Source organism: Carettochelys insculpta, chromosome 1 (assembly GCF_033958435.1).
Source record: "Carettochelys insculpta isolate YL-2023 chromosome 1, ASM3395843v1, whole genome shotgun sequence".
Lineage (NCBI taxonomy): Eukaryota > Metazoa > Chordata > Testudines > Carettochelyidae > Carettochelys > Carettochelys insculpta.
In genome coordinates this window covers 231,498,135-231,513,451 of record NC_134137.1, presented here as the reverse complement: position 1 = coordinate 231,513,451, position 15,317 = coordinate 231,498,135, and the positions used below count along the sequence as shown (strand labels likewise).

Here is a 15,317-nt window from a genome sequence, read left to right as displayed (position 1 = left end):
CACGCGCTGGCATATGCCCTTTGAGCTGGGGTCTGGCATGTGCAAGGAGCAGCAGTCCCTCATGAGGTGCACTCACTTTGAAGGGTGATGAAATATTGTATGGGAAGTGGGGGGGGGGGGGCTGTACTCAGTCCAAGAGCTGTTCTGGGACCTCATTCTGGGATGGGCATGAACACTGGGAGCTGTACCCCTCCACTGCTGCACACTGCATGCTGGCTGTTGTCTCTTTGGCGTGCTGATTGACTGTGGTCAGAACTCACTCTTTGCTGCAGCCTCTCCTATCACGTGGGGGCAGAGAAGGCCCTTTCTTAGCTCCAACAAACTGGGAGCCCACAAAGGGACTCGCCTGAGCCTAAGGGCAGGGCCTGCTGCTGGCTCAGAAGTGCCTGCTTATGGTGGAGGGGCACTGACCCTATCCTCAGCTCCCTAGGAGTCGTTTAGTGGCTGACTATAGCAAAGCTTAATATCCTATCCCTAACTTGATCCCTTGTGCATCCCAGCCAAGAGCTTGGGCATGGGTGGAAGTCAGTGGAGAATATATAGTCCTGCTGGGGCACCAAGAATGGGGGAGGCCCATGTCCTCTCGTTCCCCCCAGGGGCCTGTGTCTAGGAGTGATGGGATACAGCTGTGTGTAGTTGACACATAGGAGTTCCTTGATTATCCTGTATTCCTAAGCATCACCTGCAGTAGCTCTGTCCAGCGTCCATGTCTGACAACGCAGCACACACTGCTCATTGGACCTCTTTATTTTGCCTGGGCTATGAAACGCCTATATGATAGTTACATCTCCAAAGCAGTCTAGGGGCTACGGCCAGGGCAAGAACAATACACAGCACATGCGGGTGAGGGGAAGGGGGCAGCTAGAGGAATCTGATAAAAATAGCATTGCCCTGTCCCTAATGCCCTAGCTAGGGCAGTGCACTCCCCTCCCTCACTGGATGCATAGCTGGAACTATGCTGGGAGGAGTTCTCCAGCCATTAGCCCTTCTTAGCGCAGATCAATGCAGAGTCTCCTCTCTAACCTTGTGCAGGGAGGAGGGTGCCTCCTGAGGAGGGCAGGGAGGTGCATCTGGAGAAACAGTTGCAGTCATGTAGTGCGCCCCACCCTGAGCTGGAGGTCTTTCCCAGTGAGTGGCGTCCTGCTATCTGAGTGGGTTCAGAGGGACGGATGCCTGGGAGTCAAGGCGGTGACCACACAGAGGTGGAGTCAGTTGAGGGAGGAGCTAATGGAGGGAGGGGGTGGGTGGTTCTGGGTATGCACTGAAAGGTCCTGAAGCTTGGGCAATAGCTACTCTTGTGCGGGGGGCTTACAACATGTCTCGGGCTGAAAGCCGCATGGCATATTTAGGGTGTGGGTTGCGGGGAGCAGCTAAAGGAGGGCCCCTTTCTCCGAGATCTCATCCGCAGGCTAGTGCCTCAGGGGGAGACGTACCAATTGTGCCCAACTGACAATCCCTCTGGTGTGGACCCCCTTCCAATCTCCCTCTCCCCACCCTCCTCTTCAGTTCCAAATCTTGAGGAAGCTGTCCCAGGAGCCAGTAGCCACGGCCATGCCATCTGCTGTCACCCCCAGGCAGCTAACCCTGTTGTCATGACCAGAGAGGATCCCTAAAGGAGAGAGAGCAGACATCAGCACAAGGGCAGGGCTGGGGGAGATGCTGCACTGTGGGAATGTCCCCTACACCCCTGTACACCTACTATGCACCTGTCCTAGTAGGGAGCTGGTGCACACTTTAGTGCCCAGAGGTGACATTTCCCTCAGCAGAACAACTACGTGCCCTTCCTAGGAAAAGGGTGACCCACCTTCCACCATGGAAAGCCCCAGGAGAACTGGCTCCCAGGCTACTAACCTGCCCTTCTAGGAAAAAAGTGGACTTTGTCTCCTATCAGGTGACTAGCTGGGGGTACCACTCAGGGTTCCCCCTAACTTTTTCCATCCATGGGTGGAATAAATATGTGCACCAGGACATATGCGTATGTGCTCCACCAGCAGAAACATGCTGCCGTTTGTGGGCGCTCTGCTAATCAGCTGGGCGGCACCTGACTCTTGTGGTTGGCCGGCCAAGTGCTCAACACTGGTCTCAATCCTCCAGTGCAGGAGAACGTCTAACAGGCAGCCCCAGGAGCACTTACCCACACGCTCCCCCTTCAGGGAGTCCCAGATGTTGCAGTTGAAGTCATCGTATCCAGCCAGCATGAGACGCCCACTACGGGAGAAGGCGACTGAGGTGATTCCGCAGATGATGCTCTCGTGGGAATAGACAATGAGCTCCTGGTCCGCCCGCAGGTCAAAGAGGCGACAGGTGGCATCATCTGAACCAGTGCAGATGGCATCCCCATTGGGGAAGAACTAAAGAGGGAGATGGAGCCATTCGCGCAAGAGATCAGAATCCTGCCCCACAGCACCCACCATGCCAGTCTGCCCCCTGTCATCCCAGGGCCCTAGGTAAGGTACTTATGTGTCTCCATTACCTAGTGGCTGAGCATCTTGTAAACATGAGTGATTTTAAAACCCAGCGAGGCAGGACAATGCTACTGAAACCACCCCCTCCTTTACTGTTGAGGACCGAGGTAGAGAGAGAGTGAAGAGTTTGCCCAATGAAGGCAGGGAACTAAATCCAGAGTCTGAGTCTCAGACGAGCACCCAAGCCATGTGAGCCTTTTTCTCCGAAGGGTGGCTCCTCAGACAACTACGAGAGTGCCCCACTGGCCCTTAACCTCACCGCTCTGCTGCGTCCCCTGCTACCCAGGTACGTACGCAGATGGCATTGATGTCCGACTCGTGGCCTGTGAACGTCTGACGGCAGGTTCCCTCCCGCACATCCCACAGCTTGGCAGTGGCATCGCAGGCCCCCGAGATAAAGAGTTTGAAGTCTGGGGAAACAGCCAGGCTCATGCAGTCTCCAGTGTGACCCATAAACACAGTCTTCTGCTGGCCTGTTTCGATATCCCAGAGGGCGCTGTATGGGGAGGAGAGGTGAATCAGCAGGGCTGCAGCAACAGCACTGCTGGAGTCCAAGTCTCTGGCACTGGACCAGCATTTAGGCTGCATTGGTAATATCACCTGGCTTCCTGATGGAGAAAGCCTTCACCAGTCAAGTGAGTTCATACAGCCGGAACCTCAGCGCACTGCCTGAGCACAGATTAACGCCCACACCGCTGAGCTAGTTGGTTGTGTCTCTGCCCAGGACTAAGAGGACGGCTGAGCTAACTGTGGCCAGGTCGAGGTCAGAAAAGCTTTTGGTAGCACGGCAGTGTTGGCGAGGGAGGGTAATATAATTAATCGGGCGCAGAAGTGCTTTTGGTTGCATAGCTTATTTTGATCACCAAACCGGTGCGGGTCTGGCCTCAGCTGGAAATTAAAACACCAAGTTTATCATACAAGAGGAGAGTGCAGAATCTAGTTTCTCTGGGCCTCAGTACTGCCACCGCGAGCATTCAAACCCATGAGTCATGAGTAAGTCAAGGGTTCCATGACTTCCAAAGACCTCCCTGATGGTCCCCGCACCACTTCAGGAGTCAGGGCTCCTTAGCTATGAGCTGCTGTGGGCAGCTGGGGTGCCCCACCGCTCCCAGCCTTCCTGGGCAGCTGGGGGACTCAGGTGCATCCAGCTGCCCAGCACTTTCCCATTTGGTCATGGCTACTTTTAGTAAAAGTCACGGAGATGTTCTGTGGATTTTTCTTTTTCGCCCAGGACCTGTCTGTGACTTTTACTGAAAATATCTGTGACAAAAGGGGGCTGGACTCAATGACCCTCCTGAGGTCCCTTCCAGCCCTAGGATTCTACGATAATCTTAACCTTAGTCATGACTTTCACACATAATCAACTTCAGGTTTTTTTTTTTTTTTGGTTGTCTTCTGTTGTTTTGTCCCATAAGTCGCATTTTGGCCAGGACAGTCCCCTTTTTAGCCCCTCTCCTGAGCATTCCAATTTTTTTTCGGGCACACCTGGGCACTTGTCTCATTGGCTCATGTCAAATGGGAGAACATTAGTTGGCACATGCAAACAAGACAAATATCCAGTTTCTCAAAAGGAGAGGGGTGTTGCCCCCCATGGGGTATGTAGAAATCTTTGGAGGGCAGGGTGAGCTGCAAAACAAGTAGTGACGGCAGGCAGATCAGGCCAAGCGTGAGATGGGGGAGCCCCTGGAGGCCAGTCCTGTATGCAGGAGGAGGCTCAAATGCGCCCCTTGGGTGAGAAGCATGCCACATACCGGAAACTTGCAATAAAGTCATGAGTTGTTCGATGTCTGGTTGAACTGCAAAAGGTGGGCAAAGGCAACGACTCACCAAGTGGTGTCTCCAGAGCTCGTCACGATATTATTATCATCCAGGAACCGGCAGCAGGAGAGGTAACCTAAAGAGTGGGAATAATGGGTGATGAGAATCAAGGCAGCATCAGACGAGTAAGGCTCTGGGGCAGGGATGTGTTGGGCTGCAGAAAGGCGGGGACTCACCTGTGTGGCCCGAGAGCTCTCTGCTTACTTTGACATTGCCTTCACGAGTCTTGAGGTTGTAGATAGAGCACATGTTGTCGAGACCCCCACAGGCCACAAAATTCCCTGAGGTGGCATAGGCACAGGTCATGACCCATGAGGAGCGGAGAGGGATGGCATGAACCTGGGGAGAAATGAAACGAAACAGTCCCGTGCAGGGAAACTGAAGTGAGCAGGGACAGAGCGCTGGCTGTGAAGGGAGCCACACCAGTACTAGCCTCTTCCAGTAGTAGGCAGGGTGTGTGTGCTGGCTGTAGGGGAAGCTCCCAGTTTCAGCCTATCCTAGCAGGAAGTGCTTGCAGGTAATTGCACCTTTAGGAAGCACCTATTACGTAACTGTTAGGCCATTGGAATTGAGCTGGTGAAAGAAGCAGATCTCTGTAACGCACTCTGTCTGCGTGATTACTGAACACCACTTGGTACTAGGAGCGGAAAGGCACTTAGATCGTACCCTGAGTGGCAGAATGGAGCAGTTAAGAGCCCCACCAGAGCTAAACTGCTCTGAAAACACAAAGACGACTAGAGAAGGTTCAACCAGCCCTTCCCTCTGCATCTATAGGTCCCGGGTGCCAGTAGAAAGGAAAAGGGAAGGACGCCTCCTTTCTGACAATAACTGGTTCTGAAGTACAGGTTGAACCTTTCTCACCTGGCACCCTCAGTACCTGACCAGTGCTGGATGAGAGAATTTGCTGGACCCCAGGAGGTCAATATTGTCTAGCACATTACCAACACTTCCACTGTTACGGGGCTCTTAGAAGACATTTTGGGGTAAATTCCAGCTAAATAACTGCACAGAACACTGAGAGCCAGGCCTGGTGGCTGGAAACAAGCTTGATGGGACTACAGGAAACTTGGCCACAGCCATGACAAGTGGTCATCCAGCTAACTACAATCATGCCGAATTATGGATGTTGCTGGGCAAGAGGAGTTCTGGATTAGGGGAGGTTCAAGCTGTACTTGATGTGTAGAATAGTTTTTGGTTAACTCAGGAAGAGGAGGCTATCTATGAAGCTGCAGTACAGACATTTGACTACTGCTCTCCACCTAAAAAGGAGACATATGAGAGAGGTTTTTATTCAAGAGAAGGGAACAAAAGGCAGGGGAAAGCACAGAAGAGTCTGTCTCTGATCTAAGGCTGACGAGCCAAACGCAGTGATAAGGGCCTGCCTGAATCCCTCACACGAAAATAGGTCGTGTTTGGGATCTGGAACAAAATCTCACAGAAAAGACTACGGAGAGACCTATAAGTTACCTGTGACAAATTAATTATAATTTTTCAAGCAACAGATGCCACCCACTCCTCACTGAGGCGCATCGAGGGTGGACAATGCTGACATGATAAAGAATCCAAAATAGCGCAAGAAGAGAGACCTGAGGGCTTGAGGCATACGGCAGCCACAGTCCCAGTCAGAGACAAGTGATCCAAGATAGCTCAGATATGTTCCCATGTGCTGCAGCCATACCTTCTGCGCGCAGTACAGCTAACCTTAGTGTTATTACACTCAGATAGAGGCAGTGGCTTTGGCAGGAGCCCATGGGGGTAAAAAGTTTCATGTCTTTGTTTATGGGAGGCCAGTTTCAGCTGAACTGACCGAAAGCCATTTATTGCCATTGCACTGAGTGCCTGGCAGCCCTCTCCCCTGGCGACATCAATATTTTTTCCACTTATGCTGTTCTTCCTTGTCATTCTGCTGCTCCTTCCAGGCTTCTCGTGTTATTGCTCTAGTAGCAGCAGCAGCAGCTGTTTGCTCTCAGCTGCAACTCCAACTGCTTTTAATCTACTCATGGGGAACCAGGTTGTGAAGATCCCTCCGCTCCTGCTGGATGGGGACCAGGTCTGGTGGACACCCTGCTGCTGTCTATGCTGTTCTCAGACCTGGAAACCCCTTTTGTGCCTAGAACCTGCTCCTTAGACGGCTCCATATCGTCCAGCCATGCAATCAGCTGGGCTTTGTAGCGCTTCCCAGCACCTAACCTGCTCTCCCTGAATAGGTTTTGCTTTTATTTCTCAGGCAGAAGGTTATGCACTACTTCCTCTCCCTGTGTTTTCCTATTTCCTCCCTGGCTCCTGTAACTCCCCTTGTTTTACTACTGCTGGTCACACGGGCTGAGTCTACACTTGCATTCCTCTTTTGAAAGAGGCACGCAAACGAGGAAACTCGAAAATACAAATGAGGTGCAGGTTTACATATCTGGTGCCTCATTTGCATGTTCTTCTTTCCGACGAGCTTCTTTTGGAAGAAGAAAAGCCGTGTAGACATGGCTCTTTCGAAAGTAAACCCCATCTTCAAAAGAGCCCTTCTTCCCATAAAACACGCTTCCCATGCCTTCAGCAGCCAACTGGCTACAGGGGGCTTCCATCAACCATCCTCTGCTACCACGTCTCACAGCTCCATGAGCCTGGAGCTCTTGAACAGCTCTGGAGTATCCCTGGGAGGACCCCATCTGTGTGTCAGCCCCAGGTGACACTCTCACCCTGGGGTCAGTCTCTTGGCTTCCTCACCTCCTGGGACCAACCTCAGCGTCTCCGGCACCCGAGCTTCTCACCGTGAGCTCCCCTCAGCAAGCAAACTGAACACCGGGGGAAGGCTTGCAGATCTAAAGGGAGCCATGTGCACCTGACTTCCTGGCTCTGCAGTGACTCTCTGCCAGCATTGTAAAAGCAAAAGGGTTTATTAGCTGTCTGGAGCACAGTGTGGAAAGTCCTTAGTAACACAGGCAAGTTACAGCAAAGTGCATGTGGGTCAGTCCAGAGTCCTCAGCTGCCTCTTTAGTTCCGGTCCAGATGCTCCCCTCGGCCTCCAGCCACCCCCGTATAACCTCCTCCCCAGGACTGCCAGGCCCCATTCCCAGTCCCCAGTTCTTTGTTCTCCAGCTGGTCACACCCAGCTGGATTCCTAGGGAGGGTGGCTCAGCCATGGCTGTCAGTTGCTAGGTGCTGAGTGTCCAGACAGCTGCAGTGGCCAATGTCTTCTGGGACTCTCCATGGCCATGGGCCCCCAGGCAGGTAGTCCTGGGTGTCTCCAGGTCACTGCAAAGCCTAAAGGACCTTTCCCCCACACCTGGCTACCCATGAACCACACAGGGGAAACTGATGCACACACAGGGCTGATGAGAGACTTCGCCAGGCTCTAAGGGCCTCGGGCAGAAGGGGAGGAATTGGGAGCTATCGCTCCCCTCCAGGCAGCCAAGACTTCAGCACTGCCGCTGCTGCAGGACATGCACTGCCAGGGTTTTCAGCTGTGATTTAAAGGGCCAGAGGTTCTGGCCACTGCAGCTGCCTTGGTGGTTGACCCTTTTAAATTGCTGGACTGCAGAGCAGCTGCCCCATTCTATTCTCATGCTCATCCATCAGTAGCCCTGTGTGCACACAGTTGTTCTCAAAATATTGCCAAAATTCCCAGTCCTTCACACGCTCCAAATCAAAGATGACCTCCTGGCTTCCAGGCCTGGATGACTGGCCGGAGGGTGGTATTATCCACCACGATCAAGCCAGGAGGTCACAAAGAAAACTATTATTCTCATTACCCTGAGTTCGTGTCACTAGACTGAGCATCTCAAATCTATCCTTAGCGCACATGGTGTGCGTCACCTCGTCACGTCTGACAAAGTGCCGCTGACAACAGGCATATGTTTAAAGAGTGCAGTGAAATACAGTTGCACCTCCACAAATCAGCACTCTTGCCCAGCAACATCGGTCATCCAGCAGGACCATGGACGCTCCCGCACAAGAGAGCCCAAAGAGGCAGGGCAGGCTGCTAGCTGCAAGAAGGTGGGCAGCCCAGGGCCAGAGCCCTCTGGCAGCCCACAGCAGCAAGGGGACAGGGCCAGAGTCCCCAGGATGCCACAGCTGGAGCCCCCTGGTGGCCAGGGCTCAGAGCCCTGCTGCAGCCCAGCGGAGTCCATTCCAAGGTTGGAGCCCAGGAGTGCAGGGCTAGAGTCCCCTGGCCGCACCAGCCAGTCAGAGCCCTCCTGAAGCCCAGGACCAGAGCTGGAGCCCCATGCACGGGGCTGGCTGGAACCCTGCTGCACCGCCATGGAACCTGGTGCCGGGGCTGAGGCCAGAGCCTCACAGCAGGTGGGCAAGGAGGTTGGGGGGGAGCAAGCCAAAGCAGGTGCTTAGGGTGGTGGCAGAAAACCTCCCCTGGTCCAGCAAATTCTCTCATTCGGGACCAGTCAGGCCCCAATCACGCCGGACCAGGGAGGCGCAGCCCGTACTTATTCAGCTGCACGACAGCTAGTCACCATCATACCATTCCAGGGGGCTGGTGGAAAGCAGCGTCCAAATAATAAACTGTCTACTGAAAGAGGCCAAGGAGTCAGATTCCGAGCCATATGTAACACTATGACAAGGCAGAATGCCGCCAATGAAGCACAAGTTGTTCCCTGGCGGCATTTATTTCCCAGGAAACACAGTCAGAATGACAAGTATCAGAGAAGCAGCCAAATTAGTCTGGATCTTCAAAAGCAACAAGAAGTCCTGTGGCACCTCATAGACTAACAGAGATTTTGGAGCATAAGCTTCATCAGATGCAGCGGGTCTTTGCCCACAAAAGCTCATGCTCCAAAATCTCTGTTAGCCAATAAGGTGCCACAGGACTTCTTGTCGATTTTAATCAGACTGTCGGTAATGAGAGAAGCGGATGTCTGAGGAAGTGGGGACTTGCAGGAATATAAAGAGAGAGAAAAGGCAAAATCATGATGACCGGAGGTCCCAGGAGCTGCCAGCACTTGAAGGAAAAGACACCCTACCGTACCTACCACGGGAAAGCATAGCTGCCAACACCAGTGGTTTCAGCTGAGGATGCCGCTGCAGGCGGATACGTACTGAGGAGGAAGACCCAGCTTCTTCAGCTTCTAGCAGTGAGGGAGCTAAGGGGCGCTGAGTTTGCCATCTTGCCCAAGAGCGTCTCAGGCAGCAAGCACAGCGAGTGAGGACAGACAAGCCTGAGCACTTGGCACGGCCTGGACAAGCGAAATCGGCCATTTGACAATAGTGCCGGTGTTTCAAAGAAGCCCTGCAGGGCCAAGCAATGGTGCAAGGCCCCTCAGAGATTAACTGAGCATCCTCAAGAAAAACGCAGCCAGTAAGCGGATTGTAAACAATGTTTTCCCTCCACGGGTGGAACACACTTTGTTCTGTGCACCAAGACCTGCGTGGATGCGCCGTACCAATAGAAACGCACGCTGCCCACTGCGAGTGGCTGTGGGTGCTCTGCTAATCAGCTGGGCGGCACTGAAAGCCCCGCTCAAGCGCTCAGCTTACAGGAGCACTGGTGGTAAGTGTTGGGAATTGTCTGCTATGTACATGTGGCCTGTAAATGGTTCTGGTTCTGAAATCGGCCTGGGGAAGGGGTGGGGGACCCAGGCATGTCGGAGGCTTGTGTTCGGTAACGCACAGACAGCTGGAGCCGAGCCCCTGGCTGACGCAGATCACCGAGCACCACAGTGCGACAGGGAATGGGGCAGAAGTTTGGCTGAGGGGGGGAGCTCCAAGCTACTCCATTCCCGGCCTTTCCTAGCTGGAGACGGACTCTTACCTTATTGGTTGTGTAAGTGTCCCACACAATCAGTTTCCCATCTTGCGAGGCACTGACCAGGAGTCTACAAGAAAAGAAGCCGATGCCCTTAGGGTCCCCACTGTCACTGGGTCCCTCGGACCTGCATCCCCTCCCCTCTCCGTCACTGCGCCAGCTCACGTTCCTTACGACAGCAGCAGGGGCGGGCAGCATATCACTCACTTGGAGTCTGTGGACCAGTGCATTGCGTAGATCTTGGCCAGGTGCCCACGCAGGGTCCTCCGCGTACGCATCTGAATCCTTCCAACCACTTCCACCCCGGACGCAATCTAGGGATGTTGGGGTTTCCCCCACGGACAGGGCGAGTTAAACTTCGGCCAACAGGAGAGGGGGGCTCTCCCCCCCCCCACTCCCTCAGCACACATGACCACAGGGCTCCATCCCACACCCCCACTCCAGGCTGCTCTGGTTAACCCAGCCTGGGGCTTGTGGCTGATTCGCACATCCACGCCCAGCCGAGGGTGGCTAGCGCCACCTCCTACCTGAGCAAGCGTCGTGTCAGCACAGGCTTTCCGTGCATCCTGCAGGGAGAGGCGGAAGGTGAGACAGAGAGAGCGTGAGCGAGCAGGACAGCCGCAGGCATGGGATTTGAAAACCTCCCTGGGCCCAGGACCCTCATTCTGCGCTGTTTGTACAGCACCCCGTACAAGGGGCTCCTGGGCACTATGGCAACAACACGATCAGCACTACAAATAAGCTGAGGCCCCCTCACCCCAGGCTATAAATCTACTCTTCTCCCCCTACTAAGCTTCTCCACTGAGGAGCACCCCACACTGCCCCAATGGCCAGGAGATTAACTCCTTGGAGGAGGAGAAGGTTTCAGAATCTATGATGTGACACTTCTTCCCCAGCCTCAGAGCACCCACCACCTGCTGCTCATCCAGCCTACATGCCAGGCCTGGCTCTTTCTTATCTGTGGGGTTGCTGGGGACAGTCGCTTCCTTCCTAGGGACTCTTGGGATTAAGGGAGGAGAGAACCCAGCTGCAGCGGGACTAGAGGTGGCAGCTTCCTGTGGGAGGGAATTCCCTGCTGTGGAAGAAGGGGCGCCCTCAGGATAGGATTCCTCTGGGCAGGGTGGAGCAGTTAGTCCCCTTGGGCCAGGATTTCCTTGGGCAGATGGGCTTGGTAGCAGGGGGTGTGGGGCACCTGGACTGGTTCCCTTTTCATCTCCAGCCTTACCGCAATCTGCTTCTTCAGTTGCTCGGCCTCCTGCCTCATCTGTTCCATTTCACCCATCTCGACTGTCTAGCACTGGGGCCTCCACTCGGGACAGCCTGGATCCTGGAGCGAGCAAACAGGGGACAGAGGCTGTATGAAGTCACTAGTCACTGGGGCTTGCCTTTCCCTCACACCTTCCTTCACGCAGCACCCCAAAGGGCTTTGCACACTGGCACCCACTAAGAAGCAACCAGGTCTGGGGTGGAACGTGGCAGCCATTCAACAGCAGCATTGCAGGGCACTTTGAGACAAGAAGGGAAAGGGAGTGCTGTATCTGCTTGGACGTGTGTGGGGAATGTAGGACGGAGGAAAGGCCTCATCTCATGTGAGGTTTGGCCAAGAAAATGCAGTTAATTCCCCAACTCGTGGAGTGAGTGACAGGTCTGAGGAAAGCAGAATCCTAATTTCATCTCTCCTCGACAGCCATCACCAGCATCGGGGACCCACGGTAACTCAGAGTGGAGGGCAAGTTGTCTCCAATCCACTTCCAACATCCAGTTCTTCCCCATGACTCCCTGTCCTGTCTCTCACACACCTGCTCTTTGTTAGTTCAGTACTTCCTCGGTCGTGGTATCAGATTCCTGATGTGCCCCATGCGATTTGCATCTCACCTGTTTGTTAGCAGATAGCAGCCCCCAGATTTGGAGAGTTCCTTGGCCTCAGCCAGCCCTGAGATTAGTAAGAGACCCTTCGCCAGGACTCCAGCTTTCCCACCACAGGGAACACGATGGCCTGGTTCTCTCTTTCCAGGACCTGAGGGGTTCACTGTGTTCTACCCAGCCCCAGCTCCCAATTTCCTTATAACGGACTCCAGGCCCTTCCCTTGAGGAGATGGTCCCCCGGGTTCACACCCACCTCAGCACTGAGGACATAATTCTTGAGCTCCTTTCCCTCATCTCAGCCTCAGCCTCTTTCCTTGTGGTTTCCCCGTTCGGGGCCCTCATCGGGCACACACAGACACGGCTCAGTTCTCTCCTTTTGTGTATGGCTTTGCCAAGCCAGCTGAAGGTGGCTTTTTTACTCTCTCCCAAGAACTCAACACCACCACCCCAGAGTGTTTCTTTGGCTTTCTTGAATCTCTCCAGCCCAATCCACCCTTCAAAAGTTCTCGAAGCCCTGGCCGGGAGCCCCAGGGGCTGCCACGTACTCTCTCTGCTTTCATTACATGCAAGTTGGTTTCTGGCTTTTCTTCTTGCAAAAAGCCTTAAAAGTGCCAGGCCAGGATTGCAGGGGGACCCATTTCTAGGTTTCCCTCTGAGGTCCAGGAAAGCCGACCAGCAAACCCAATGTTCCTGCCAATCTTTTCCATCCATGTGCAGATTTTTTAACCCATTTGCAGAATGGATTTTGTTCTGTGCACTGAGGCACGATGAAAGCGCACCACCAGCAGAAACACAAACCCAGCCGTGGGCGCTCTGCTCATCGGCTGCGCAGCATTTGAATCTCTCCTGGGCGGTCACACAAGCACCCAGCTTACCCTGATCTCAACACTGACCCCAACTCCCTCTGCGGCTTTGGGAGGTCCCATCCCCTTGTTATACCCAAGGCCCCCAGCTCTGAGACAGGGGTTCTCAGCATGACCCACTACCTGGGGGCTGAGACAACCAGCTGATGCTTGAAAGCGAAGACTTAAACCCCCCCAGAATTCACAGGGAGGACTGGCAGCTTCCCCTGCTCGCAGCCTGCTTGGGAATTGATCCTCTACTAAAAGTCGGCAAGGGGGCAGAAACTGGCACAAGCTGCTGGGCCCTATTCTTGGGCAGCAGACGATGGAACAGAGACAGTTCCGAGTGATTCCTCCCACCACCAGCCCTACGAGCTCGAAACTCACGAGTCAGGCTCCAAGAGTGTGAGATTTAAATCAAAACTGCACGTGCAGCCTTGTTTCTTCGCTGTGTGGTTCCTGTGCCTTGTGGATGCACCGGATTCCGTTTCCAACCCTTCTCCCCAGCAGCAAAGGGAGGAGCTGGATGTTTTGGATGAAAGCTGAGAGTCTCAGGTAGTTACAGAACCAGGAACAGGGGCTTTATGGACAAGCATCAACTATCATGAGGCGTGATAAGATCGTGAAAGAAGTTGGCAACACCACCACGCACATCCTTTATAAACCAGTGAGTGCAGGACGTGTCCCATGGAGCCACTCCCTGCCCTGAAAATCCTCAGGCCAGGCTGCTGAAGAACGAGGGAGTCCTCTCTTATCAGGACTGTTACCTTCCAGGCCTGGGGAGCAGTCCCTCCGGACTTTGCCCATCACCCTGCTTGTACCCTTCCCTGCATCAGCCACGTCCTGGAGACTGTACCCAGCTGCGTTCTGCTGCCTCTGCTCACCTCCAACGGGAGCATTTCCCACTCACCCAGCAAAGCCTCTATGCCACCCTCCAGCCACCAGTTCTCTGCACCACCTCTGAGCAGTCCTGCTGCACCCACCACCATTTTGCCGGGCGGTTCTCTCCGGCTCATCTCCTCCAGCCTCTGCCCAGGGGCCCTTGAAGGCTCAGTACTACCCTTGCTTCTGAAATCTTTGTCTTAGGCACCTTTGTTTCTGGCCTGGACAACTGGAGCTTCCTTGCATCCAGCTGCCCTACAGCTGTGTGGCTGCAACACCCATCCACAGGCTTGCCCTGTGGGGCTGACAGCTTCCTGCTCCTCTGCAGCTCCTGCCACGTTTGGTGCGGCTTCCTTGACTCCTCCACTTTCCCCACCACCCAATCCACTTCCCGTCCCTCCCACACAGGCCTTTCCGCCCTGGGCCTGTTCCGTTCTCTCTCTCCTTGGCTGTGCTTTTACACTCTGGAACTGGTTTGGGGGAGTGGAGTTGTAGGAAGCTGCCACATGGACTAAAGTCGCACAAGATGAGGGAGTTGTGGGGAGGGGAAGATTTAAAGGACAGAGGCAAGTTGTCAAGGAGGCTTAGAACAGCTAAATATAGAGGGAGCAAGAGAAGCCATGACTCAGGCCCAGGTCTCCATTAGGACCCTCAAATACCTCTGAGGAAACAATCTAAATGAAGGCTGGGAATTGTTTCCAGCCTCAGCGGCACAAGGAGCCACAGCTGAGAGATGATGATAACTCTGCTTTCCCCATAGCCTCCATTCTGCTGCAAGCCAAAGTGATTTGCAGAGAGAGGGTCACCTACTCAGCTCTGAAATGCAGCTGCTTCTGGGGAAGGACACGGCAGGTGCTTAAGAGCGATACCGCAGGAAAATTTAGGGCAGGAAATGGAGGAGAATCCGGTCTTAGAATTGAATACACAAAGAAAACTCGAGGAAGCAGAATGGATTTCTCCCAAGCGGCACACATTGGAGTTAATAGTGACTGTGGGGAATTACCTAGGGAGCTATCAAATGGGTTAAGGACCTATGGTTTCAGAAGCAGCTAGTGGTCCTGGGAGCCTCCATTCTTGGAAGCCCATTCTCAGATACCTTAAAGGGCCTAGTTTTTGGCAGGTGGGTGCTCATCCCATTCTGAAAATCTAGCACCTTTAGGGTGTCTCAAGGTGGGTTCCCCCAAAAGTGAGGAACCCCAAACCACTTTTTGCATTACAGGTCAGCTGCTTTGATTCATGCTCCAGCTGTGAGCTGATACCTCCAACAGCACAGCAACCCCGCTACCATTGTGCTAGAGCATCGGTGCCAGGAGCTACATGGGGGGAAATGGAGATGTACCTACCTCATAGAGCTGGAAGGGAGCTTGAGGGGTCAGCGAAACCAGTTCCCTGCCTTCACAACAGGACATAGCCTGACAGATTTTTTTTAAAAATGTATTTGCTTCAAATTGCCCCCTCAAGGATTAAGCTCACAAGCCTGTGTTTAGTGGGCCAATGCTCAAACCTCTGAGCCATCCCTCCTCTACCCACTGAACTACCCAGGCCATCCTACAGCCCAGCTCCCCTTGCTATGTCCCAGCTACTGGAGCTAGCCTGCCCCTTCACTGACTCCCTCCATGGCCGTCCCTCCCGCCACTCGATTTTTTTTGTCTTCTCCACAACTGCCCATTGTGGGGCGCCAGCTCTTGTTGGCCC

General features: G+C 53.9%; 1 protein-coding gene across 1 annotated transcript; it reads right to left on the bottom strand.

Moving 5' to 3' along the window:
• Positions 1-1,453: 1,453 nt before the first annotated feature.
• Positions 1,454-11,314, bottom strand: GNB3 (G protein subunit beta 3). The gene is made up of 9 exons (XM_074983606.1): positions 11,258-11,314; positions 10,560-10,598; positions 10,240-10,346; positions 10,039-10,102; positions 4,460-4,622; positions 4,293-4,359; positions 2,760-2,961; positions 2,135-2,351; positions 1,454-1,609 (listed from the first exon to the last, which is right to left on the bottom strand). Exons 1-9 carry the CDS (start codon positions 11,312-11,314, stop codon positions 1,503-1,505), a joined length of 1,023 nt encoding a protein of 340 aa, XP_074839707.1. The 3' UTR covers positions 1,454-1,502.
• Positions 11,315-15,317: the final 4,003 nt, after the last annotated feature.